Below are 26496 nucleotides of genomic sequence, written 5' to 3'. Positions count from 1 at the left end.
GTTGTGCGTTTCAAATATTTTTTTTTTATTACGTTCACGTAGAACGAGTGCCACTATGGTCCAACGGTTTTCTATGTAAATGAAAACAGCCACACGCATGACATGCGTTTCTGGTGCAGTAACTATCATCTTTTGATAGAGGAGTCATAATTATTACTAAAGGTTTATACACCAAAACCAGGGACGCCCTAGTCGAGAGCTCCTGAATAATTTCGACCATCCGGGGCTGTTCAACGGGCACCTGCATCTAAGAACGTGAAAGTTCCTTGCATTTTTCGCCACAGGGAAGTATTTTGATGAATGACTAGCACGCTGGCTGACATTGTTTTTTAATTGATTTTTTTCTGCATCGAGGAATGCTTTGAACAGACAAAAATAGAAGTGCAGGCGAGCGGAACTTAGCTTTGAGCGCTCCCCGATCAATCCGTGTTGACGTTCCCAGCCTGATTGATTGATATGTGGGGTCTAACGTCCCAAAATTGCCATATGACCCAGAGAAACGTAAAGTTTGTGTCGTGAAATCTCAGGTCACAGGGGGTCGGAACCTCATTCGTAGGTACGGAATCAGCCAAAACCGGGCTGAGAACGGAAGCAATTAACGTCCCTCGAGACGCCACATCAAATTGTCTTCCGGAAACGTATCAGGAGCACACGATGCACGCTCAATCCAGAAAGTTCAGCCTCGAGGCATCGGTCCCCGCTTGAAAACAAAAGGCCTCTCCGTCCTGACGCGAGACAAGACCCAACGCAGCATTTTTTTTTTTTTGCTGCGACTTGTTGTGGAAGCCACGTAATTCTTAGGAAGGATGACTCGTGTGTTAGCACGGCATCGTTGTCCTTTTGCAGGAAGGAATTACGCGTTTCTTAGATTGTAGGTCACGTGCACCTGTCGCTTTAATCGTTTCCTGACGGGTATCACATCTGTGAAGACTTTAGCTCTCTTCTTACTTTCCTTTTGCGCTTTCTTTTTTCACGTTGACGTGACGAAGTAAACTGCGCATGTGCTAGCATGGCTTTGCCTTACAAAGCTTGCTGCTACAAATTGTTACTATATTGAATTGTATGTCATTCTTTCTCTGATTTGATTGATTTGTGGGGTTTAACGTCCCAAAACCACCTTATGATTATGAGAGACGCCGTAGTGGAGGGCTCCGGAAATTTTGACCACCTGGGGTTCTTTAGCGTGCACCCAAATCTGAGCACACGGGCCTACAACAGGTCCGTTCGATTTGCCTGCACCACGTGAACCAGTTCACGAGGTGCTGCACCTTGCCATTCGTTTCAGCGGTGCAGCATTGACGACCGCTGAACCCTGCCATTCGTTTCGAAAGGTGCAGAAGAGGTGCAGCACCGGTTCACGATTTTCCTGCACCTCCTTCGCTGATGGTGCCGGCTTGGTGCAGGCGCGCATGCAGCTGAGCAGAAGACGCAGCACTTAGACGTAGGTGGCTCAGGCGCCGTACCCGCCTCTACAAATGCGGTGTGTTTTGCCAAGATGTTCGCGCCTCATAAACTGTCCGCATTTGCATTTCGCCATAGGTCAGTGTTTTCTGAACGGTGTAAATTAACCGAAAAGAAATAAGGCCAACACCTGGTCGGCACATCGTCATTTGTTTCGGGTGTCGTGCTGTGCCTACACCGCTGAACTCACGCTGCACAATTTCTGAACTTCGCGTGCACAGCCGTGAACCGGTTCCGACCGGTGCAAGTGAATCGAACGGACCTAACATTTCCGCCTCCATCGGAAATGCAGCCGCCGCAGCCGGGATTCAATCCCGCGACCTGCGGGTCAGCAGCCGAGTACCTTAGCCACTAGACCACCACGGCGGGGCTGTCATTCTTTCTTTGTCCTCGTCATTTAAGCGTAATTTAAGCGTTTCTTTGTGGAACTCGAAGTCAGCTTACGTCGTCGACGGCTAAAACATTGGCTGTAAGCCATCGCAGAACCCATTTATATCCCATTGTCCTGCTGTTCGCTTTGTTCCTCGTTGTCTAAGGACATGTATCGACCGGCGCAAATAAACAGTGTCACGTTGTCATTCTGAACACGCTTTGAAAGTACGCAAGGACAGCGTCCATCATGCCTGCGAGGTTCGTCTTGTTACTAGTCGGTACCCCTATTTCTCTGGGCAAGACGTTCGCCTGGCCAAGGCTGTTGTGTGCTTCGACGCGGACGCTATAAGGCGTAGACCTGGACTGGCCCCGTAGGACGAGTCTTTCTTGCGTCCAGTCTTTGACGTCATGCGAGCTCCAGGTGGCGTTGGGAAGGTCGTTCCTCTTCCAAGACACCCTGTAGAAGAATCCCGGTGCATTGTGATCGATTGGTGCCATGGACATCCAAGATATAATGAGGTCGCCATAGATGTTCCACCGGCCCGTCACAGAGTCGGGGTTCTTGAAAGGCACGTTTTCGGGTGTCGCGCACGTCGTCGCCGATGGTTCAGAGGGCGCTGAGGGCCCGACCTTGTTGCTTGCCAAGACCTTAAATGTGTAGTTGGCCCACGGGCTAAGCGCCATGCGGACGCTAGTGTCCGAAGCGGGAATATTTGCAGCGACGTCCTGCCAGGAACCCCGAGTAGAGTTGAAGGAGGTTGAGTACTGTACTGAGTACGATATGGTGGACGCCTGGTTGTCCCCTCGGGGTGTCCACTTTAGCAGTGCTGAGGAAGCTTCGCATTCCACGTGCACTATCTCCGGGGGACTGGGCACATCTGCGTAAAGAGGCGCAAACAAAAGCGAGAAAGCGTTTACAAGTGCAAAAGAGTGCAAAACAAATAAATGGACACACCCCAACGACCTCAACGATGCCAGGATAGTCAGATGAGTACAGAGTCATCCGCATGCAAGATGACAGCCTAATTAATTTTCAAGACCTCACATATAACTAGGCGTTTAGTACATAATTACTGTGTTAATCGACACGACCGTCAGACGTCTTACACCCGGCATTTGCCTTTTGAAGTACAACAAGCGAACTAATTTTGCCAGCTTGGATACTACTGAGTTGTTTACTTAGACTGGCATCGACCTTGTACATATTCCTAATGACCAGCTTTAAAAGAGTTCGCAAGTACGTTTTCGATGCCAATACGTATGGTGGTGGTTAATGGACTGCGCTACATAACGAACAGTTTCAAAGCTCTAGGAGCCATGTCAAGCGGCGTGTTTCAATATCCCAAGCAGCACGGCAGCAAAACTTCTAGTCACCGCCACATAAGGGGGATTCACGCAACATAACAGAAAACGTCACTTGTGACATCATTACTAAAGCGGCACGTCACTGTCAGCTCTGATTCTGACATTAGTGGTGCTGGCAAATTAGTAAGAAGCTCCAAGCGAGGTAACGCTTTGGTGACTGATTGTTTGATACGTGAGGTTTAACGTCCCAAAACCACACAATGATTATGAGAGACGCCGTAGTGGAGGGCTCCAGAAATTTAGACCACCTGGTGTTCTTTAACGCGCGCCCAAATATGAGCACACGGACCTTTTCCGCCTCCATCGGAAATGCAGCCACCGCAGCCGGGATTCGATCCCGCGACCCGCGGGTCAGCAGGCGAGTACCTTAGCCACTAGGCCACCGCAGCGGGGAAAAGAAAGCCCCCAGCAACGATGTTCACACTTGCCGAGTGTTCCTGTCCACACCTCTTCGATCTGCGAGTACTTCTGGTACTTTCCGTCGACGACAACTATGCGCACTTCGTAGAAGGCATTCTTGTCCAGACCCTCGAGCACTATGGTGTCCTCGTACTCCTCAACCTCGGTGTTCTGCCAAGTATTCTCACCCTTGTGTCGGTACTGGACGTAGAAGTCCCTGCCAAGGTGTTTGGTCATGGCCGGCAGCCACGTCACCTGCATATCACATCCATATATTTCACTGAAGGCTCGTCGCCACGGCGTTTGCCCATCGACGTCGGTCATTCGTGAGCATTTACGTTGATCACATATGCATAATACGAAGTTCAATGCTAATAACTATCATCACTGACGATAATGTTCTTCACTACAGTTGAAACGAAAACCACTTATTGTTCGTTGTTTGTACGTGTGATTCGTAGTTAATAAAAACTTGTTGGACGAGTGTGTGTGTACAGTCTGTGATCCCCCCATGAACTTTGTGAACGTACCATATGAAGAAAAAAGGAAGTGATTGTGTTGGTCACACTCATTTTCCCGCATAAGAGCGAGATTAGATTCTCTGATGTCACATGTTCTTAGCCTCATAACTTGTGTTGTTGTAGTCTTCGTGTGCTTACCGGTTTCAATATACGTAATTCGAAGTTTGCAGGTTCCGATCCCACCTGTGGAAAGGGCTGTTTTTCGTCCCGTTTAATCCTTTTCAGTTCAGGTCGTAACCATTAAACTATACCGTTAAAAAACAAGAAATGGTGTTTGTCACCCACGCTTTGCTTGGCCTCGTTCTGTCTGGGTTTTATCCGTTGTGTCCAACAAAGAAACAAGGCCCTTTTTCCTTTAAACACTAGGGTGTTTACATATACCGTAGAAGGGACTGAAGACCTGGACATGAGGCTGCTTCGCTACAAGTTCATGGTAGGAAACAATCGGGCTTTTATTTGATCTCGTTGAATACAGATTTGTAATGTCGGAAGCACGGCCACGTAGGCCTTCGCTCGCTATAAAGACTGTCGCCACTATATAACAGCCAATAACGTAATCAGAACGATAGAAAATAATACAGCTTAAGGTTATACCCCTCGACATTCATCTTCACGGTTGCATTGTGTCAGCCCAATGCTTCAAACTGCTTGGTATTATACTGAAGGGACGAGACAAGTGAATAATCGAATATTTGACTGGTTATTCAATTATGTAATTGTTGATTAATTGTAGATATTATTAAACTCGGTTGTATCGTAAATTGCCAATATTGATGGTGAATGAAGTTGCGTCATTTATATCAGGCTGACTATCCCTGTTACTATTTGATTATGATCAGCCGACAACTGCGACGACTGTGGTAGCGAGGAAACATTACAACACATCTCCTGCGACTGTTTTCGCTCCGAATAGCAGAGAACATCTCTATCAGCCACTCTAGCTCGCATAGATCTGAGATTAATGAAGGCAGAAACCATTAAAGAGTGTCGACCTGAGAGGTCACTATTAGCGAAGGTGACGACGGCGGTGCTCAACTTCTTGAAGGCAACAAACTTGCACAAGCGATTATAAACTTAGTGTGTTATGATGACTGCGAAGCGTGGCTTTGTGCGTATGCTCTCTCTGTCTCTATCTTTAAAACTTCCCAACCCCTTGTGGGGTCTCGAAGTGAACGGACACAGTAGACACGGTCGGACCAAACCAAAAGAACACACATTTATTCAACTACTTTTAGATCGACGATATCGCCAGCCGAATTAATATACATCAATTGTGATCAACACGCTAAAAAACCTTACGCAATATTAAAGAACACTAAAAAACATAAGCACAAGAACACACACAAGGCGGCTTCGCCAACGCTTGACTCACCACGTGGGCCCACCGCAGACGACCTGCGGTGCCGTCCACGGCAGACCCACCGCAAGAGAAAACTTTTCGTGCCAGCCGCCACCCGCCAAAGACAGCCGCTTCTCTCTCCTGTGCCGCCACGCAGGCTTACCGCCAGGCGTCACCACCGGCGCCCCCGTTCTAACCATGATGATGATGGTGGTGATAAACGCTCGCGATCACAACGCCACCTACCGCTCAACAGTTGTCACCCCCGAATGCGGCTTATGTGCGAGACACGTGCGCCACGAGGCGCAAACAACTTTACAAAGAGTGTTAGCACCCCCACACCCTTTCCCCTGTGTAGGGTAGCATGCCAGTCCTCCCAGAGTTGTTAAAATCCCTGCCTTTCTTTCCCTTTCTGTTTCTTCCTTAGATGATTACGTGCTCATGTTTCCAGTGGTTAGCATTGTTAATATGTATGTGTATGTAATCGTTAGGTGTAATCAGCTTACCTAACTAGTGTTCTTGTTGTGCAGTTACCTCTTTCTATAATTATCACGTATATGTTATCGTCGAAGGTCCCCCTGGCACCTTTTCTTTCAAACTCTGCGACCATCTCTTCTAATATTCGTGTTCACAGCGGTGGCACAGCGGTTACGATTCTTGTCTGCCAACCCACAGGTCGCAGGTTCAATTCCGGCCGCGGCTATCCCATTTCGATGGAGGCGAGTTGCTGGAGGCTCGTGTGCTGTGAGATGTCAGCGCACGTTAAGGAACACCGGATGCTCAAAGCGTCTGGAGCCCTCGACTATGGCGTGCCTCATAATCATATTGTGGCTTTGGCATGTAAAACTCGGTATTATTATTACAGCGAAATCTGCCGTGATATCAAAACTCGGGTCACGCGCGGCGCCGTAGTTGTCCGCTGCCGCCGCCGGTGTCCGTAACCTCTGTCGCACGAAATAAGAAAAAAAATCTAGTACCATGGACACAGAGGGATTCGTACCCGGGTCCACTGCGTGCTAGCCCAGTATTCTACCACTGAGCCACGCTTCGGACTTGTTGGCAAACTTGCTTAGACAGGCTTCATGTCGGGAAAGCAATCGCGTTAATACGAGTTACAAAGTGTTTTAAACCGGCGAAAGAACACCCAGTCGTCGCACAATGCAAATAGCGTAACGAGTGGGTCGTCCGATGTTCTAACACATTACAAAACATACTTCATCACCTAATAACTGTGGCACATGCCCACTTCAGGCATAATTCCTCATCGTTGTCAGCCACTTCTCGAACAATTGGCACAAAATCCCTTGCAAGTGTTTAGCGGATACCACGCTTCTTATAAGAATGACGAAGGATAGCACAGCGAATACTGGTCTACTACCCACAATTATTATTATTATTATTATTATTATTATTATTATTATTATTATTATTATTATTATTATTATTATTATTATTATTATTATTATTATTATTATTATTATTATTATTATTATTATTATTATTATTATTATTATTATTATAGCACGTATTCGGAGATTTGCGTGCATATCTATCTATCTATTACAAAAAAAAACTTGATATCACATACCCTCACACCTGCTCTTTCATCGTCGCCTGGCAGGTAGGTCCACGTAAAGTCGGCTGCATCGGGAAGATTCTCGGACTCGTTCGGAGTTTCGAGCTCGAAGAAGTACGGGCTTCCCTGCCCGGCATACGTCTCCGCACGAATGGTGATGCGGTATTTGGTGCGTGGTTTGAGGCCCGTCAGTTTGGCGTGCAACCTCTGCGGGCCAGTCACAGGCGGCCGCCGCTCAGTCTTGGGTCCCACCATGCCTCCCCGAATTTCTTCGTAGTAGATGCGGTACCCCTTGATTAAGCCGTTCGGTTCCAAAGGTGGCTTCCAAGAGAGGTACGCGGCTCTCGAACCCAACGGCTGGCCTTCGAACGAGGCTACTGGGCCCGGGACGGCCTCAGGTGTGAGGAAGTCCACTGTATCTGATGGCGGTCCGTTGTACATGCTGTTGTACGCCAGAACTTGGACCACGTTGCGCGAAAAGGGACGGAAGAGGCTTGCCATGGCCGTGCTCACGTTGGCCGACAGTTCTATTTCCTTCAGTTCATCTTTTCCTTCGTCGGTCGTCCATGTTTGGATTTTATAGCCACGGAAGTGACCCCGCACAGACTCCGGACTCACGGGGCTCCATGAAAACACGGCTGTACGGCCGTCACGAATTTCTACAAGCCGGAACTCTTTTGGTGCAGCCAGAGGAACATCCTCGCCCGAGTATCCGATGGATTCCGTGGCAACAGTGTTTGCCTGGCCCAGCCTGTTGTACGCTTCAACCTTGATGCGATATGGCTTGAACGTTGGCTGATTAGTCACGACATGCCTGTTTTGTCTCCAGTCGTCGATAAGGTGTGAATTCCACGTGGCATAGGGATTGTCATCACGCTTCCAAAGTACCTTGTAGTGGAAGCCTGGTGCATTGTGCTCTACGGGGTGCATGGGCGTCCAGGTAATGACCAGGTTGTCAGGGCGTTCTCCGCGTCCCGCGACATGATCAGGGTTTTTGTACGGCACGTCCTCGTGGGTGGTGCACGTTTCTGATACTTCTGAGGGCAGCGAGAATCCAACCTTGTTGCGAGCCACTACCCGGAAGGAGTAGTTTACCCATGGACTCATGGACAGCGTAAACATTGTATCGGAGGCAGGGACGTTCTTAAATGAGTCTTCCCAAACGTCCGGACTGAAGGAGGTGTTATACTGAATGGAATAGGAGAGTATGGGCGCCCGGCCATCACCGGTGGGCTGCCATTCCAGAAGAACGTCACGACTATGGCACTCGACGTGCACCAGACGTGGTGGGCCCGGCACATCTACAGGAAGGATTGAAAGCAAAACGCTGTCAGTCATATCAAAGGCATAGAAGCTGTTGCTGTGAGAAAAATACATTTTCTATAGTATTCCATCATTCGGCCCACCATATAATAACACGAGGCTCCGTTTGTGCTGGTGGTGATGCGGAGGTAAATGTAAGCAATTGATCAAAGGGTAAGTATACCCTGCTCAGCTGAAATGGTCAACATGACTCTCGGCTGTATGCCGACCGGAAGAAAACCATCCCGAAAGCATCAAGACAGAACTTAGAAACAGTCCTTAGAGACTATGTGATGATGTCATAAAATTTACGAAAAGAGCGAAATTGAAAAGAAATGTCACGATTTAGTTGCAGCATGCAGAGCCGTCGTTTATATAATCCATGAATATTGCCCCGTGGATATGAGGGTTAAAAAAGCAGGACGCAGTATACGTAAACGTGAAAGATCTTATCAATTGTACTTGTTCTCAATAAAATAAACAATCAAAGTAAAAGCAACACTCGCTGTACCAGGATAACGTAAATCATTGGCATCGGGCGTCGACATATGCACGTCTGTAAAATGTGTCGGGATTTATCAATCCATTATCGAACCTTGCAGCGTTATCGCTGTTGCTGTAGCGTTAAGGATACCATAACCTTAGTTACTCGTGCCCTATGCGCAATCTTTACTGAACAGTCTGAGACATTAGAGGGTACAATTGCGTATAAAGGCCACAGACACGAGATGAGACGACACAGGGCGTAATTTCGGGACAGAGTGACCTTTTTTTGGATGCGAAGCAGTGCATGGCAGAGTTCAATCCGGTGCGTGTCGCGAGCAGCCTTAGGTCCTATGCACGCGCTACCCGCTCAGTCGCAACGCACGTGCCGGGGCACCTGCCGCACCTAATCATGGGGGGGGGGGGGGGTAAATGAGCAAACCGGCGGTGCTCTTTCATCCTTCGCTTGGGTGCGACAGGTGTCCCGTCATAGGCGGGGCGGGTAGGCAGCTAGCGCGAGGACAGGCTCTTATTTCGCATGCGCCGACTCTTCCACTCTCCTCGCGTGAGAGCAAGGAGTTGCGAGGAGGTGACAGAGCACTGCCTCCACTTCGTTTCTCCTCTCCCGCTTATCTCTCTACCACAGCTGCGTGTTCGTATATAGTGCTGCGCTTCCTCGCTTCGTAGCCCTCTCCTAGCAGCACTGGGTGCTCACTTTGCGGTACATACGCGGTAATGCACACATGAGTGGGGGGGGGGGGCACAAGCGGTACATAACGTATGCACAACCCCCAGTCACATGAAACATACACGAAAACATACAAAAGGAAATAACAAAAGTCACAGCTTTGCTTGAAAGGCGAACCAATGAGTGCGATAGTTTCAGATTGGAATGCCACGTGAAGAACGGCAAGCAGATCGAAACGTGCCCCGCTTGCTCACGCACAAATGACGCTCGAAACGTACTCACAGGTACAGATGAAAGAGAATAAGTGTCTCGGTTGGTTACTCCACTGTGTCACAAAAAAGCGCCCTTTTCGCAAACGGAGATTCTACAGCGAGTGCAGTGACCTTTGTGCGCCCGGTAACTACAACAGAATCGTTCCGCTCAAAGCTCAAGGCGTACGATTTTCCCCACCGCGATATAAGCACGCGTGAGCGTCTACCCTCCCCTCTCCGCAGGGCAAAGTACGCATTGGAGGTGAATGCATGAGCGCGCGTCCCCGTGTTGTGACGATCTGGTGACGCGTTGGTACTGCTGAGAACACGTGCGGGTAACGCGTGGAAAGGCCCAAAACCCCTGCTTTGCGATAACTTAACAGTGGTTACGTTTGCCATGTACCTGCCTGTAACTGTTTTTAGCCGTAGTGTTCGTGTGACAGCGGTATTAAGGGGCTTTCGTTGAAGCAGAGGAAGAAACCGAGCCAACCAAGGTAGCGAGAACAAAATTAAAAGTTTTTTTCTCTTTGCAAGAGAGAATTCGACGTTTCACGCTTCACTTGCATTCATTTGAGAAGTTTTATTCCTGGCATGAGGGCACGCCTATTGTCCATGAGGTGCAGAATTCCACTTATATTTATAGGCAGGCTCCGTCGGTAGCGCAACTGTGGTCCGGTCAAGTTACCCGCTGTAAAAGCAGCTTATAAATTGGGCTATCAGTCTCCCATGCTAAACATGGCCAATTCGATGCGGTGGTCGTTCACCACGCTGTGCTCAGCGACCTGCAGAACTCGGTTTTATACTGCCGTTGGAACTCGAACGAGTTCTTTGCTTTTCCCAAGTACAAAACTTGGCAATCAGCGCGTGGTATGCAGTAAACCAGTTCATGCGCTTCCCAGCAGCATGTCTTTTGTGCAAGGAAGGGCAAAGGGGCAAGCAATCCACCTGCTACAATCCAACTTCAGGAAAAGCACATTCCTACAGTTTGTCATGGAAGGCCCAAAACTTCCCTCTTGAAGTTGGGGCGTTTTATAAACTTACATTTGTAATTTATACAAAAGAAAAAATAAAGCGATTCCACATTCGTTTTCTTTGTCAAAACGTGCAGGCGGATAGCTGTTCGACGTTGCGACAAAAGAATTCATCGCGGTAAGCTGCGACAAAATGCACCTACATGATTAAAAAAAGTAACGAGTAACGTGACACCGCACGTTGCCTAAAATATGTAACGTAAGTACGTTATCAGTTACAGGTCTAAAATTGTAACGAATACGTTACTAAGTTACCAAAAAAAGTAACATGTTACCGGTAACATTAGTTGTGCGAGTAACCACCTACAGTGCTGCAAATCTGTTCGTATCCCCGACCATTCACCCTCTTGCCCCAAATGTGGCCATGTCTCACGTTCTTTAGATCACATGCTCTGGTAGTGCCCAGCCATTAATGCCTCTCCACTCATCACAAAGGAGAGGGCCCACAACCTCGCGACGAAACTTCCGACTTCCGGTCCCGACTTGATATTGGGGGAGGGGGAGGGGGCTATGGCTCTTTTAAACATACGTCCCTCAGGACTTAAATAAAGTCCTTGTCATGTCATGTCAGGTATAAACTAATGACAAACCAACAGGCCCACATAGCTACCCTGGTAAAGTCTGAAAAAACCGCAAAATTTCGAAGCACTATACGGCGCGACCTGCGACGAGTGTTCGTAACGCATTTCAAACGCGAAATTTGACCGTCGGCGGCAACTCGCCCCCCGTGGTTGCGGGGACGAGTGAGGCAAAAAATCATCGCGCGATGACGTCACAGATAGACAAAAATATGCGACGTCATTAAGACGTGACAGTGACGTTACCACGACTTCCCGTCACATGATGACGACCTCACATCGCATCGCAGCTCAGACTTGTTCAATTTGATCGCAGCTTGGTCAAAGGGGTTCGATCACAGACGCAACGCAAAACAAGGCGAGGTTGCCTCCGATTGTGGAGGCAGTGCAAAATTACGTAATGTGCAGAAATCTTTCGAAGGGTGGCGGGGCACAGGATGATGAAAAGGCAGACGGCCTTCGTGTCTTCTTATTGTGCGTGCATCTAGACTATACGTTAAAATAACAGACCTAAGCACGCTCAGCAATATTTTCTTCCATATTGCAGCGCATGAACTGTTGGCCGCTTACCCTGGACGATCAGTGTAGCCGTTGCACGGTCGCTGTCCAGCCCAGTGCGTGCCACACAGGTGTAGTTGCCAGAGTCGAGCTTGGTGGCGCGCGTGATGGTCAGCGAGTTGTCGTTCAATTTAGCCAATCGTCGGCCAACCTCAAAGTCAATGGGTTGGTCGTTGAACAACCAATCGACACTTAGCTCCAGACTTGGATCCGCTTGGGCGCTGCAGCGGAAGGTAGCAGCCCCGCCAGATGCCACCTGTAGGTAAAAGACACGCTGCTGCTAAAATTTGAAAGCGCGAAATATCAGTAGCGGAAGTTATTTTGAGAACAGAAAAACGGGCTAACCACAAGCAGACTTGGCGGAGTCCTAATGGCGAAACTTAAAAAAAAAATGAAATAGATGTCACTCTGTGTGCACACTCAGGCATTGTACAGGATGTAGAAGTAGTTGGCAAGGTCCGATGCAGTGACCATAGAACGGTAAGAGCTCAAATTAACCTAAATTTAAAAAAAAAGCACAGCCGTAAACTTATACGCAAGAACCCAATTAATGATCTCGCTGAAAGGAAAAGTACAGAAATTCAGAGCTCCACTTCAGAATAGATTCGAGACTCGAAACGAGGTAACCGGCGTTAGCATTGATACAATGGACGATAATCTTACTAGCATCATTATAAAGTGTGCAATGGAAGTTGGAGGTACAGTCTCTAGACAGGACACTGGCAAATTATCATAAGAGACGAAAAATCTCATTAAGAGATGACAAACCATGAAAGCGTCAAGTGCAACCGACAAAATAGAGCTAGTGGAGCTTTCGAAATTAATCAATAGGCGTAAACTTGCGGACATCAGAAGGTACAACATGGATAGAATCGAGCAGGCTGTAGAAGCGGCAGAAGCCTAAAAGCTGCGAAGGGAAACTGGTGCATAGGCAAAAATCAGATGTATGTATTAAGGAACAAGAAAGGCAATGTCAACAAGGATATGGATAGGATAGTTGAGGTGGCGGAGGAGTTCTACAGAGAGCTATACATAATCCAAAACAACCAGGATGGTATCGGAAGAAGCAATAATAGCCCATAGGAATTCGACATCTTACCACTAACGACGGGGGAAGTAATGAAAACTCTAGAAGGAATGAAAAGAGGCAAATCAGCTGGCGAGGACAAGGTAATAGGATGGAAAGGTGGGCTAGTTGGTAATTCATTATGGTTCAGCGAACTGGCGCTCCCAGTTCGCTGAACCGAGGATAAGGTAACAAGGAACCTGCCGAAAGATGGCGGGGAAATTGTGATACAAAAACTGGCCACCTTATATACGAAGTGTCTTGAAGGAAAGCGTACCCGTCTTGGAAGAACGCAAACATCGTAATGCATGAGAAAAGAGACGTCAAGAACTTGAAAAATTACAGGCTGATCAACTTACCGTCCGACCTCTACGAAATATTTATAAAAATAATAGTCAATAGAATTAGGGCGACATTTGAGTTCAATCAACTAAATTAACAAGCAAGATTTCGTACAAGCTACTTCACAATAGACCATATTAATACTATCAATAATGTGATAGAGGCATGGAATACAAGCAGCCCCTGTACATAGCCTTCATATATTACGAGAAGGCGTTTGACTCAGTCGAGACATCAGCAGTGATGCAGGCACTACTGAATCAGGGCATGGACGAACTCTACATAAACAAACTGGAATAAATCTACAGCGGATCCACAGCCTCCATATCAAGTTCTCCATAAAGAAAACCATATAATCACAATACAGAAGGGTGTAAGACAAAGAAATGTGATATCTCTAATGCTATGCACCGCGTGATTACGGCCGGTTTTCAAGGCTCTAGATGAGGAGGAGTTAGGGATAAGAGTTAATAGAGAGTATCCTAGTAAACTACGATTCGCGGATGACATTGCATTGATGGGTAACTCAGGGGACGAATTACAGCTCATGATTACTGAACTGGACACGCAAAGCACAAGAATAGGTTTGAAAATTAATGTGCACAAAACTGATGTGCAACAGCTTCGACAGAAAACAGCATTTTGCGATAGGTGGAGAGGCGCTGGAAGTTCTAAATGAATATGTCTACTTAGGCCAGGTAGTAACCACGGAGCCGGGCCATGAAGGTGAAATAAGTAGAATAAGGACGGCGTGGATCACATTGGGCAATCATTCTCAAATCATGAATAGTAATCTGCCACTAATCGTCAAGAGGAATGTATATAACAGCTGCGTCTTGCCACTGCCCTCAACCGTCTTCCTTCGAGCGCTCGGAGCTAAGCTCCGCCTTCACGGCGCCTGCGTCACGATGTGGCGTGAGACCGAATATGTGTAAATCCCGCTGCCGATCCGATACCGGTAGTCTGTGCTGCGCGTTCAACAGCCAATCTGATCAGCTGGAAACGATGACGTCAGTGGGGCAGAGCGTGTCGCTTGGTGTATGGACAGTTGAAAACGCGTTTGGCCGAGTTGCAGCGATCTCGGGAGCGATTCACAGCTGATTGATTTGTGGGGTTTGACGTCCCAAAACCACCATATGATTATGAGAGACGCCGTAGTGGAGGGCTCGGGAAATTTCGACCACCTGGGGTTCTTTAACGTGCACCCAAATCTGAACACACGGGCCTACAACATTTCCGCCTCCATCGGAAATGCAGCCGCCGCAGCCGGGATTCGATCCCACGACCTGCGGGTCAGCAGCCCAGTAGCTTAGCCACTAGACCACCGTGGCGGGGCAGCGATTCACAGCTGTAAAGTGTTGTAATAAATTACGCAGTTTACACAGAGAGCTCAAATCGGTCTCTAAATTACCTTGGGACTTGGTCTACCAGCCAGTGTGTTTGTAAAAAAATTGTCAAAACCGTTTCAGGGTCTCTTTAAGGGTTCTCGACAGCCAGATTTTCGTTTAGAGCAACATACCAAAAATATTTAAATTCCGTGCCAACATTCCAGCAAGTTACCTCGTAGTCCTGCGGTGGCTCGGTAATGCGGGTCTTGAACTTGACCTCCAGTCTTCCGGAGGTGTGGCGCACGTGATTGCGAGACCTGTCACTGGCAGAGCACGTGTATTTGCCCTGATCCGCGAACGTGAGGCCATCAATCTGCAGGTCTCCGGAGTCGAGGATGTGGTAACGGCCTCCGGTCAGTTCCTGCGAACCTTTCGTCCACTTCAGTTCGGGCCGTGCAGCTTCTGCAACACGGCACCGCAGAATCGCCTTCGACGTCACCACACCGACTGTCAGCGGTTCGGGCGGTTCCAAGATGAGCGGAGTAACCTCTGAAGAACACAAACCAGGGCATAGCGTGACAAACGAACGCTACAGGTACCAAAAGAAATAAAACGAAGAAAAATTACGATAAAATACAAACAAAATCAATGATTGAAAGCAAAGCCATCTTAAGATTACCTCATCTAGGCATCTTGAAACAACCACGACTGGTACTGTTTCTTATGTATTACGATTTAACGCAATACATTTCTTGTATTAGATTTAAATGTTTAACAAATTATTCCTCTCTCTGATACGTAGTGTTGCGCCTCCACACTCCAAATGAGATAAATAGAGAGAAACCTTTGTTTAATGTTTAAAAAATATAAAACGCTAATCTAAATGGACTTTGGAAACCAATATGCCATCGTTGACCTGCCCTGGCGAGCCAATAACCAGTGCGGAGAAGGAGAGGGCCCGGAACGAAGGGTACCCTGCACTCACAGTAACGAAGAGATGGTTTATTCAAATAAAATTGTTTGTGTATGTCTTTTTTTTTTCATTCGAAATAAATATTTCATGCCTTTCGTTACGGGTGTGATCAGCAGCACGCTTACGTGGACGCTCAGATACGCACTCGTTGTAGCCTACGTTAAGTTGATAACCAAGCGTTAATGGGCCAGCATTGTACTATACGATCTCGCAACAATACTGGACCATTAAGGTCGTGTAATCAATTCACACCGGAAGCTTCTCCTACTGAGCTATTGAATGTACAACGTCAATTTTTGTGAAAGGGAACACGGCAACGCGTGGCCTGCGCGCGCCAGCGGCTGCTGGCAGCGCGTTCAAGCGGGAGCGAGAGCAACCACAGTTTCTTCTCGCGTCATCTCGCGGCGAGCCAAACAACCATTCGTTGCTGATAACGAACGGCAAGATTGCAACCCTTCCCCCTTCAAGGCGATTACGCGAGAGACGTTTATCATCACCATAAAGGGGGGCGGGGGGTCGCAATCTTGCCGCTGGTTTCATATCAGCAACGACTGGTTGTTTTCCTTGCCGCGAGATGACGTGAGAAGAGACTGTGGTTGCTCTCGTTCCCGCTTGAACGCGCTGCCAGCAGCCGCCGGAGCGCGCAGGCCACGCGTTCCCGTGTTCCCTTTCATAAAAACTGACACTGTACAGCATCAAAATGAAGACCATGGCAAGAACAATAACAAAATTATCTATAGCTCGCTATGATAAGCACTGTAGCTGAGGACTACATAACAGTATACTGCCTGCATAGCACTGCAGCTTCAGAAAAAAAAATATGTGCAAGTCATCACTCACCGATAACATTGAGGAAGAAATTGTGAAACGCGTATCCATGAATATTGGAAGCGTTGCACTGGTAGACAGCGGTGTGAAGCATTGTAAGGTGCTCGATAATGAGCGTGCATCTATCACTGCCTAGCCTCATGTTGCTGTTGCCTTCCAGCATCTCGATGGGCACGCCATTCCTGAACCAGTGCAGTTTTGGTTCCGGTAAGCCCGAGGAACAACAATTAAAGGTGGCGCTCTCTCCGGAGGCTTTGATGGCGGAGTTCGGTACTTGAAGCCAGATGGGTTCTGCCTCCACCTTAACATGGATGGCGTGTGTCTGTACCTCGCCTACGCCATTGCCGGCCTCGCACTCATAAGTGTCTTCATCCTCCAAGCTTACGGAATGAAGTTTCAGCGTCCTGCCATTATTTGAATAGGACACGCGTTCAGGCGACAGATCCCCTCCCCGCTTTTTCCACGAGGTTTGAGGCTCCGGTGTACCTCCGTAGACACAGTGAAGTTCGAGGAAACGGCCCTGCAGCGCTACCATTTCTTCGGGTGACACATACTGCTTAGTGGGCGATCTCGCTTGTTCACTGCTCGGTCTGGACTCCACGTTCAACAGGATCTTGTTGCCGAGCTTGTACTCGAGCAGAGAGCGTGACGAGGCGACGCAAGCGTAGACAGCATGGGGAAAAGCGTCCTGCGTCTCGACGTGCGAGAAATGCAAATCTCCCTGGGGATCTACGATCATGCGTGATGAATTGAGCGCTTGCAGGGTACCGTTGGCGTGTTGTATTACCCACGAGACATAGGGTCGCGGATAACCCGCCGGTGGGTCGCAAGCGAGCGACAGCGGGTCGCCCTCCCGGACTCGCACATGTTTCGGTGGGTTATCGGGGAACTTTCCGAGCTCTGTCTTGCGCACTGAGACGGTGCCGGAGACTGCCGTGCCGAGATCGTTGGTGGCGTGGCACTGGTACAGCCCTTCGTCCGTGTTTTCGGGGGCTGTGAAGACGAGCGAGCCACGGTGGGGCTGTTGTGTGATGCGGTTCCCGAGCGAAACAGGGTCGAACTTCTCGCCGTTCTTGGTCCATTGATAAGTGGGCTCGGGATCGCCCGTGGCCTCGCACTCCAGCAGAAACGGCTCGTCCGGTTCATCCGCAGAGTGGGGCACACGAAAAAGCTGCTCGCGCGTTGGCTGCTTCACCAATGTCGGCGGAAAGGATAGATCACCGGTCGCTGCCGTTACAGCAAGCAGGAGGACTGCCAGCTGTGGCAGCAGCCGCGTTGACGGAACGGTCATTCCTGCGTGCATGCAACATAATGGGTTGTAATAGAATGGCAGAGGGCAGACTGGAGTTGCACAGGCCCACAGCGCATGAACTACGGCAGGCGAAGAAAGTATCAAACAGAAACGCATCGTCTTTGAAACGTTCAAGAAAATAGTAAGGACGGGTACAACCAAAGGAACTTAGATTTGTCATCACTGGTTCTGCTTTTGTCTTCTACAACGATTCACGCACAACTTCCGTCTTTGGTCCGATATGTTATCGTGCCGTCATCGAACACACGACACGGTCACGCAATCGCATAACTGACGTGGTCTCGATTGAAGCTATAGCGGATGAAAGCTGCATAACAACGACGTTTGGGTCATCATCAGTTTAAAAGTCAGCTCAAGTTAACAAGTATCTCCAGGAAACTCCCATTCGTCTGCTTCCTGCGTGAGTAGTTCGCGGCTATAGCAGCCACGTATTTGCTTATATCTTATTGAACGTGATTGAGATACGAATGAACTTATCAATCAAGATTGATTCAGTTGTGTGACCTGCAGAAGATCACGATTGGCCGAAGCACGATGCTTTCTGTCTCGTGGCGTTCAGCGGTGATTGACGCACACGTGCGCGCCAGAGACGGGGTCAAGCGGTAAGCCTTTCCTTCGATTCACAGTACAGAGAGAAAGGCAACCGGAGACCTTCACCTGAAGGGCGAAATGTAGGACGCGCACCCATTTACCCTTGTCTGAAACCTTTCACGTTGATTTCTTATCGGTAAGGCAGAACTCGAGGAGAACACGTGTCGCATTTGGGAAATAAGACCCTGTCGGAAGTCAGCGCGTGCGTCCTGTGCCTCTTAATCGGCGCCCTGTTTCTGAGCTGTTTACAGAAGTATCTAATTACCGCCGGCAGACCGCGATGCTGAGTCTGAGAGAACAACATTCTATTTTATAAGGCTTTGTCTCGGTTTTTATTCTTTTCGCCCACTGTCCCTAATCTGAAGATGCCACAACGTCATAGTTATTGTTGCTCATAAACTGTGACACAATGAAAAACGTGGCTATAGCGTCATATTTGGGTAGGACAACTCGGGAGCTACAGCCTGTCAAACAATAATCGAAGATGCGAAGAAATATCTCAGTACAGAGGGCTAGACCTGTTTTGAAAATACTATATTTCAAAAGTATTATGCACGCAGACATTAAAGATACACTAGAAGAACCACAATCTCCCCTAGTTTGTAGCCCTCTACAAATGTTCGATAGGCGCCTTTTTGGTGACATGACACACGCTTTGACAATAGGTCAGGCGTCTAAAAAAATGTATACTATATGCTAAGGGGGCACCGCTAATCTCAACATTTCACATGGTACTGATTACCGGCTTCAAGTCTATCATGTGCGGCAGTAGACTGCACAAAATCTGCACACATATTCAAACGGATTGTGTACGAAGTCCGTCTCGAAGGTATGCGAGTCATACTGATGCTTTCACCGTGTAGTCGATCAATCAGCCTCTTGGTGACGCCGCTTGGCTAGACGTTCCTCTCTCTGCCCCGGTTTCAATACGGAACGTTTAGCCTTCTGTTCGTCCTACGCTCAAAGGCAAATCGCTGCAGGCAACTACTTCGGGATCCGATGAGTTAAGCTTCTGCGCCGCTGAGCAGCAATTTCGCTGTCCTTCTCCATGGACAAACCACTGATACTGGTAAACACCCCGCCGCCGCAGACTCTAGTTGCACGAGCCATGGGGTACGATCAGAATGCGTCTGCCACGGCTATAACATCACTCCTCTGGAATGCGCAGACCAGCGAAATGCGCACAGTCACTGCTCCTCGGGCATGCGCAGCACAGCTCTTGTACGCGCACGCGAAACCGCTTTGGCTCGGACATTGTAGCCATAGAGTTTCCTTGAAGAAGAGCAAAACTATTTGTGGAAAAGACTTTATTACCGCTAAAACAGGGCAACTCCACGTGGTCAGCCCAAGGCACCACTGGCTCTCGCCATCCTTTCAGACCTCCTGGCTAGCCTCAGCTGGTCCTCAAGGGCCGCGGGCTGGACAGCATTGCTTCTCTCTGCTGTTATCCCCTTCCTGTTCTTCGGTGTGTGCCATACATTCCCGGGTGACGTGGTAGAGCATCGGTGTGCTTCCGCACCACGGGCATATGTCTCTATGCTGTGGAGTAGTACGCATGCAAGCTGTGTATGTTTATGTATGCGTTAGTTTGGAGTCGGCATAACGTCGCAGAATCCATGGCCGAAAGGTTCTTGCGTGGTGCTGGGTAATGTTTCCGCAAATCTCTGTAATATTGCAGGATCTATTTGTAACTGGGTCCTTTACGGTTTTGCCACCGGCAGCTCGGTAATTAGTGAAACCTCGAGCCACCAAGGTATTTGATAGAAGTTTCCAGTAACACCCTCGTGTCCCTGGGCCCAAGTGATTGTCTGGGTATAGCGTATATATGTCCAGGAAAATTTATCTACTCCAAGTGATAACATAGCAACTGGCAGTGGCGTGAATCCAGAAAAATCACAAGGCGGAACCTTGCCTAAGCGGCCATTTTGTTTTTGTGAGTGTTGAAGGGTTTATGTTTTTACTTACACAAAAATAAAACCATGCCCCTCGAAATCAATTTCAAAAAAATAAAACAATGGTTCCCAGCATCCCGTAATGACAGTGTTCTAACAAGTGTCTTCTGAAACCGATGGAGCGGCAGTTGCGATTCCAATATTCTCGCACAGCTGAAAAGTATTCGGAGCAGCGGTACACGCAACAAAAAATAAAAGAGTTCAAAAAGTGTCATCCAATATACTTATCCGTCAAGCCATTCAGATACGTTATGTTTGAAAAGAAATTTCAAGCGGGGCATTTACAATGGGTGTCCCCCCAGCTTGAGCACAAGGTGGGCCAGGACCCCCTTGACTCATTTACATGCTTCGCCCGCGGCATGTTGCTTCCAAGAATCAACCACCGGCGTATCGCTACACCAGCATGAACGACTTCGGTAACGAAGCGTCAGTGCTTCCATTTCATAAGCTCTCAATGCCTTGTCCGGTTTTACTATTACGCAGAGGGCTGTCTTTTTTCCGTGCAGTTTCCGACCTCTGAAGTTGCAAGTCTCATGAATCTATAGGAACACGGGTGATTTCGCAGTCCGTGTGCGTCTGTGTGTGGTAGTTGTGACGTCGCTGGTCGAACCCACCAAATCGCGATCAGCCGGTGGAACGCTACTAACGAAGTGACCACGACGCAGCACAGTTAACAGAGATATCAAACCTTTCCTTATCGCTGCAGAGTAGTGATTAAGCTGATTAGGAGTAATTGTGTGACATCACACCGGTCAACAAGACTCCTGCGCATGAATTGGCTAAAAACAAGCTGCAAGTTATACGAAATGGTTCGCATTTATTGATTGATTTGTGGGGTTTAACGTCCCAAACCACCATATGATTATGAGAGACGCCGTAGTGGAGGGCTCCGGAAATTTCGACCACCTGGGGTTCTTTAACGTGCACCCAAATCTGAGCACACGGGCCTACAACATTTCCGCCTCCATCGGAAATGCAGCCGCCGCAGCCGGGAATCGAACCCGCGACCTGCGGGTCAGCAGCCGAGTACCTTAGCCACTAGACCACCGCGGCGGGGCAATGGTTCGCATTTACAAAGAGCAAAAAAAAAAACAAACACTGGCTATCAAGTAAAAAAAAACCTATAGGTTACATCCTAATAAATAAATTATTCACTGCCGTCTCTTTCTCAGCTGAAAAGTTACGTCTTTGATAAGTACTCTACTTCGTAACTTCGTATAAACAAAACAAAAAAGAAACAAAATACCGCCCCGCCGCGGTGGTCTAGTGGCTAAGGTACTCGGCTGCTGACCCGCAGGACGCGGGTTCGAATCCCGGCTGCGGCGGCTGCATTTCCGATGGAGGCGGAAATGTTGTAGGCCCGTGTGCTCAGATTTGGGTGCACGTTAAAGAACCCCAGGTGGTCAGAATTTCCGGAGCCCTCCACTACGGCGTCTCTCATAATCATATGGTGGAATTGGGACGTTAAACCCCACAAATCAATCAATCAGAAACAAAATACATCTTCAGTACGCTTACTATAGGCGTGTAATAACTAATCCGGACGACTTGACAACTTAGTATCCACAAAAATCCACAAAGTACAAGTGCAAAATACACTAAAAATGGGAAAGTTCGCTATCTGTTTACAGTTCTGAGTAATTTCCATACGGTTACTGTTTAGAACATCTCGGTGCCCTTGATTTGGAAGAACAAGTCTATATTCCTTACTTGCTGGACGGTTTTCAGGTCACACGGAAGACCGTTCTTGCTTTAGGGCATCACCGGTGTCTGTAAGCCCCGCTGCAAAACAGACCCGGTACGAATCAGCCAAGACATCGGACGGTTTATTTACGGCCTCACAATCTCGTGTGAGGAGGACGAATGAAACATAACACGTGTGTTGACTATCCAGGGGCTGTTACCTCGCAAGCCGCTGCGCCATTTGAGGCGTCGTTGATAACGCGACGGCTAAGTTCGTCTAATTTTTCATCTTTTTGCTACGCTCATCACTGGCAGGAAAAGGAGGAGTCGTTGACAGCTCATACTGATGTTGTTTTTGTAAGTACCGCTTGGTCGATAGCAGCTCCTACTGACCCAGTTAGTACTTCGACGCCATCGCTGACTACTTCAAAGCTTAATAAAGGCTCTTTTGTATTGCCTATAACTCCCTGATGATGATGATGATGATGATGATGATGATGATGATGATGATGATGATGATGATGATGATGATGATGATGATGATGCCTCCCCTATGGCTATTGCCCACTCAGGGGGATTGGCCAAGACTTGGTGACAATAAATTTTATCCTATAAAGTTATACATAACCCTAACAAAAGGAGGATAAAGCAAATGTAAAAACAGAAAGAGCGCAATAATTCCTTTTTGCCATTTCGACCAGACAGAATACTCTATATCTTGAATGGAAATTGCAGTAATTTCGAACACGTTATAAATTTATGTTTATAATTTGCTTAAGAATACTATAATAACAAATATGCAACTGAGAATTCATAGGCGTATTCGTTTTTTTTTTTTCATTAACATAACTGCAAACGGCATCAAAGGTGTTCCTGTGGCTGTAGTCCAGAACCGAGGCACCAAAGGCTGTCAATGGTGAAAGGCAGCCATAGGTTAGCGAATGACAAAAAAATAATGCTGTATTGATTCCACATCTGAACAAAAGCTGCACAGGGGAGATATCATCAGACCAGCCCTGTGTGAATATATATTTAAAGGTGGCACACGACATTGTAATCTTGTTAACATAACTTCCGGTTGTACAGTATGACACCAGTAGGTTTTTCATTGATATTTTAAATGTCTAAATTCAATTCATGGTGTTACTGATTCTATGGCATCAGCACTGAGTGAAAATTTTGGATATCGTATAGCCAGAAAGTATTGGGCCATTCAATGCCGCTTGAGCTAACGAGTCCGCCATACGCGAAATACTCATTCTTCGTCTCAATTGAACTGTCCTGCGGTAGCTGCATTTTCGATGGAGGCGAAAATGCTGGCCCGTGTGCTCAAATTTAGGTGCACGTTAAAAAAAAAACCCAGGTGATCAAAATTTCTGAAGCCCTCCTCTACGGCGTCTCTGGTGGTGGTTTTGTGGTGTTCTCTATATGGTGGTTTTGGACGTTAAAACCCACATATCATCAATTATTAAACAGTCTGACTTCAAAGGCGCCCGTATCTTACTCAGCTTTGCTGCCCAGCAAGCTCGCGAAATCTACGAGGCATACTGCATTAGTGAAGTCGAGAATTGGACGAAATCTCGTCTTGTGGGGATGTAACGACATTTTAGAAAGATGGGTCAGGATATAATGGCATTGCATCAGTATAGAAACTGGTAAATGTGTGAGCACACTTTCACTGGTTTTGCATGAGAAAGCAACAGCGTATCTGAAGCGACATTTCAGGCATCTGCGTGAGTATATAGCGGCCTCTGCACGTCTATGTGGGTTCTGCGCATATCTGTACATATTCATCGTTATGTGTCAGTGAACTTTGAGTTGATTTTGTGCCCCCGTCCTGCTTGCGTGTCTCTTTCTCTTGTGCTTATTCTACTGCGTTTGTAAAATGCACAAGTTCTACACCCACCAACGAGCCCGACTTTCTGCGTTGAATAGTCTCAATTGGAAACAAAAATGACCAGCGAAAAACCCCACGAAGACAGCGAAGAAGAACAACTACACATGACAAATTAAGCACTGGTTTTTTTTTTTTTTTTTTTGAGATGGGGAGACACGTAGAAAAGAGCCTATAGGGTAGAAGAAGAGATGTTCAGTAACGTAGCTTTCTGGTAGAGTTGGTTCATAGTAATAGGAAAAAATAACCAGCGAAACACCACACGGAGACAGCGAAGAAGAGCAACTACACAGGACAAGCGTCTCTATTGAATACACTAACTCTGACAATCATAGGCATGCGTGTCCCCCCCCCTCACCCCCCTTCTACTCTAGGGGCCAGGGTGGGCGGCACAGTTTCACCCGTACACACAGGGATTTAGTAGGAACGGTGTACGGTGCATGCGATGACACTTCTCCTCCCCCTCTTCCACGAAGGCGAATCCTGCTCATGATTATGCTTATAATATTTCAAAAATACAACTCATGGTATAATTGTCAGTTGAATATACTCGTTCGGGAGGAGGGCAGAGATGTAGGAAGAGAAATTAGGAAGACAGAGAAAGAGGAAAGTCAGGTATGCAAAGTGAGTAAGCATTCGAGTGGTTTTTCGCGAGTTTTGTCGTAGACGTTCGAGTGCAGAGGAAACGACGTCATCACCTGACATGGCGGCTATTACGATTTGGATTGGAAAGCAACCTTTCTTGCTGGCTGGTGTCGCACGCTCTTCCGATGGCAGTTAGCAAGCGCCGATATTCGGTGTGGCACGAAAACATGTACTGAATCATCGAAACACAGAACAGGAAACAAACTAAAACAATTGAACCGGCGTACAATGGCTACACAAAGCACCTATACAATAAGGATTACAGGTGAGAGCTTCAGCGCAAACAAAGATGGACCACAGAGAATAAAAGATAGAAGCACTGGCGGTAACAACTGATTTGTTCTTCACGCAATGACGCATATAAATGCCACAAAAAAGACATATTTCATAGGTAAAAAGCAGATGTTTAACGAAGATGCGCTCCCATGAATTCATATTCTGAGGGGTACAAAGATATAGACATGTCACTGATACAATAAGCTCCGTTTTTCATGATGTTATGCGCTTCCAAGGCATGCCACGTAATTTTATTCTTACTACTGCCCACAATCAACGTCTCGCGAAATCGCGGACCACAGCTGAGCAGGAGTTAAGATGAGCAACTCGAAAAGTCAAGATTAAGTTTGCACAAATGTTATCTATATAGTGCCAACTAGGCTCAACAAAAGCTTTATTCTCTCTACAAAGAATATGAACAAACAGAACACTTACAATAACAACTTCTGGTCGACAAGGACGAATTGATTGCACTTCTCGCAGGCGCTTTCGACGAGACGTGTCAGGTGGACGCTCGAAGACTTGTGTACGGCGATTGGCAAGACGTACGACAAGCGTCTGTACCGGATGTCCTTGAGGGCGTTCGTGTCCGACTACGCAAACGCCAGAATGTTGTTTTCACCTCTAATACGTATGCACCCGGCTAGATCAACGCATCTCTCCTAGCACCCATCAGCTTCGTCTATAAACGTGTGAATATACAGGTGTGCATTTCTAAACTTGTTACTTAACAGCTCACGCCAACTCCTGAGAGCTAGATTGGTCGAGAGTCGGGTAATTCAAAGCAAAGTGCATAAATCAAAAACAAGAAAGCTTACGTTGGTTTCTTTAGAGGGATTATCTTTTATTTAACTCACAACATATCCAGAAAGGAAAAAAAGAGCAAGAAAAGCGCGAAAAATGGCAACATGTGCAGAAAGAGATGTAATGGAAGAAAACCAGCGTTCCCGGCATCTACTTTTTATTAGTTCTTCCCCTTTTTTTCTTTTTTTTTTTTTGCGCCACGCGGACACGTGCAGCGAAGTGTCGTTCAAGAACGACCAATCTGATTGGCTATGGCAACTTCCTCGTCGCCGTGGGGTGCCGTTTGGCGCGTGGTTATAGTGACATTTGACCCGGCCGTTTCATGCACGCACGCACGCGCATACGCACACGCGTACACACACTAATACACACACACAGCATGCAGTGCTTGCTACGTCGACAGCAATGAAATTTGCGGTCGCTCACTCATTTGAATATCGGACCGAATGCCCATAACCTCACAGTACGGTTTGAGCAGCACACGAACAAGGAATAAAGCTGTCATCTAGCAGAGTTGTAATAAGTTAGTGAAGAACGGCGCTGAGCACACCACGCCAAGGGCAGGAAAACGAAGAGGATAAACAGAGGATCGCATGTGCGAAGTTTCGTTGAACTCCAGTAAGGCGTTGACCCCCATCCCTTTGCACGTGTAAAACAAGAACATGCAAAACTCGATGTCCGCACGATTTTAACAGCGCAGCTGTTCTATACGTGCGCGCTCACCGCACAGCCGCAACACACGTGCCGGGACACCTGCCGCAAGTGATAGCGTCGCCGATTCGCTCATTTGTCCTTTGTTGCGGACCATCCCGCACTTCTCCGCACAGCCACACCGCGTGTGGCGGGACACCTGCTACACCGCGCGAGCGGCAGGTGTC

At 47.6% G+C, this 26496-nt stretch overlaps 2 protein-coding genes across 3 annotated transcripts in view; one reads left to right on the top strand and one right to left on the bottom strand.

Moving 5' to 3' along the window:
• Window positions 1-26496, top strand: part of LOC119164839 (alpha-(1,3)-fucosyltransferase C-like) — a 41780-nt gene that overhangs the window by 2147 nt on the left and 13137 nt on the right. The window lies entirely within an intron of this gene.
• Window positions 9-25440, bottom strand: LOC119163431 (neuroglian-like). 2 transcript variants are annotated; one of them, XM_075873063.1, is made up of 8 exons: window positions 25250-25440; window positions 22027-22098; window positions 16474-17754; window positions 14893-15209; window positions 11937-12180; window positions 7046-8334; window positions 3627-3852; window positions 9-2711 (listed from the first exon to the last, which is right to left on the bottom strand). In XM_075873063.1, the coding sequence occupies exons 3-8, from the start codon at window positions 17750-17752 to the stop codon at window positions 2029-2031; spliced, it is 4038 nt and encodes a 1345-aa protein (XP_075729178.1). In that variant the 5' UTR covers window positions 17753-17754; window positions 22027-22098; window positions 25250-25440; the 3' UTR covers window positions 9-2028. The 2 variants fall into 2 exon arrangements, with proteins under 2 accessions (XP_075729178.1, XP_075729179.1); XM_075873064.1 differs by lacking the exon at window positions 22027-22098.

Source organism: Rhipicephalus microplus, chromosome 9 (assembly GCF_043290135.1).
Source record: "Rhipicephalus microplus isolate Deutch F79 chromosome 9, USDA_Rmic, whole genome shotgun sequence".
NCBI classification, from domain to species: Eukaryota; Metazoa; Arthropoda; class Arachnida; order Ixodida; family Ixodidae; genus Rhipicephalus; species Rhipicephalus microplus.
This window is presented reverse-complemented; position numbering and strand designations above follow the sequence as displayed.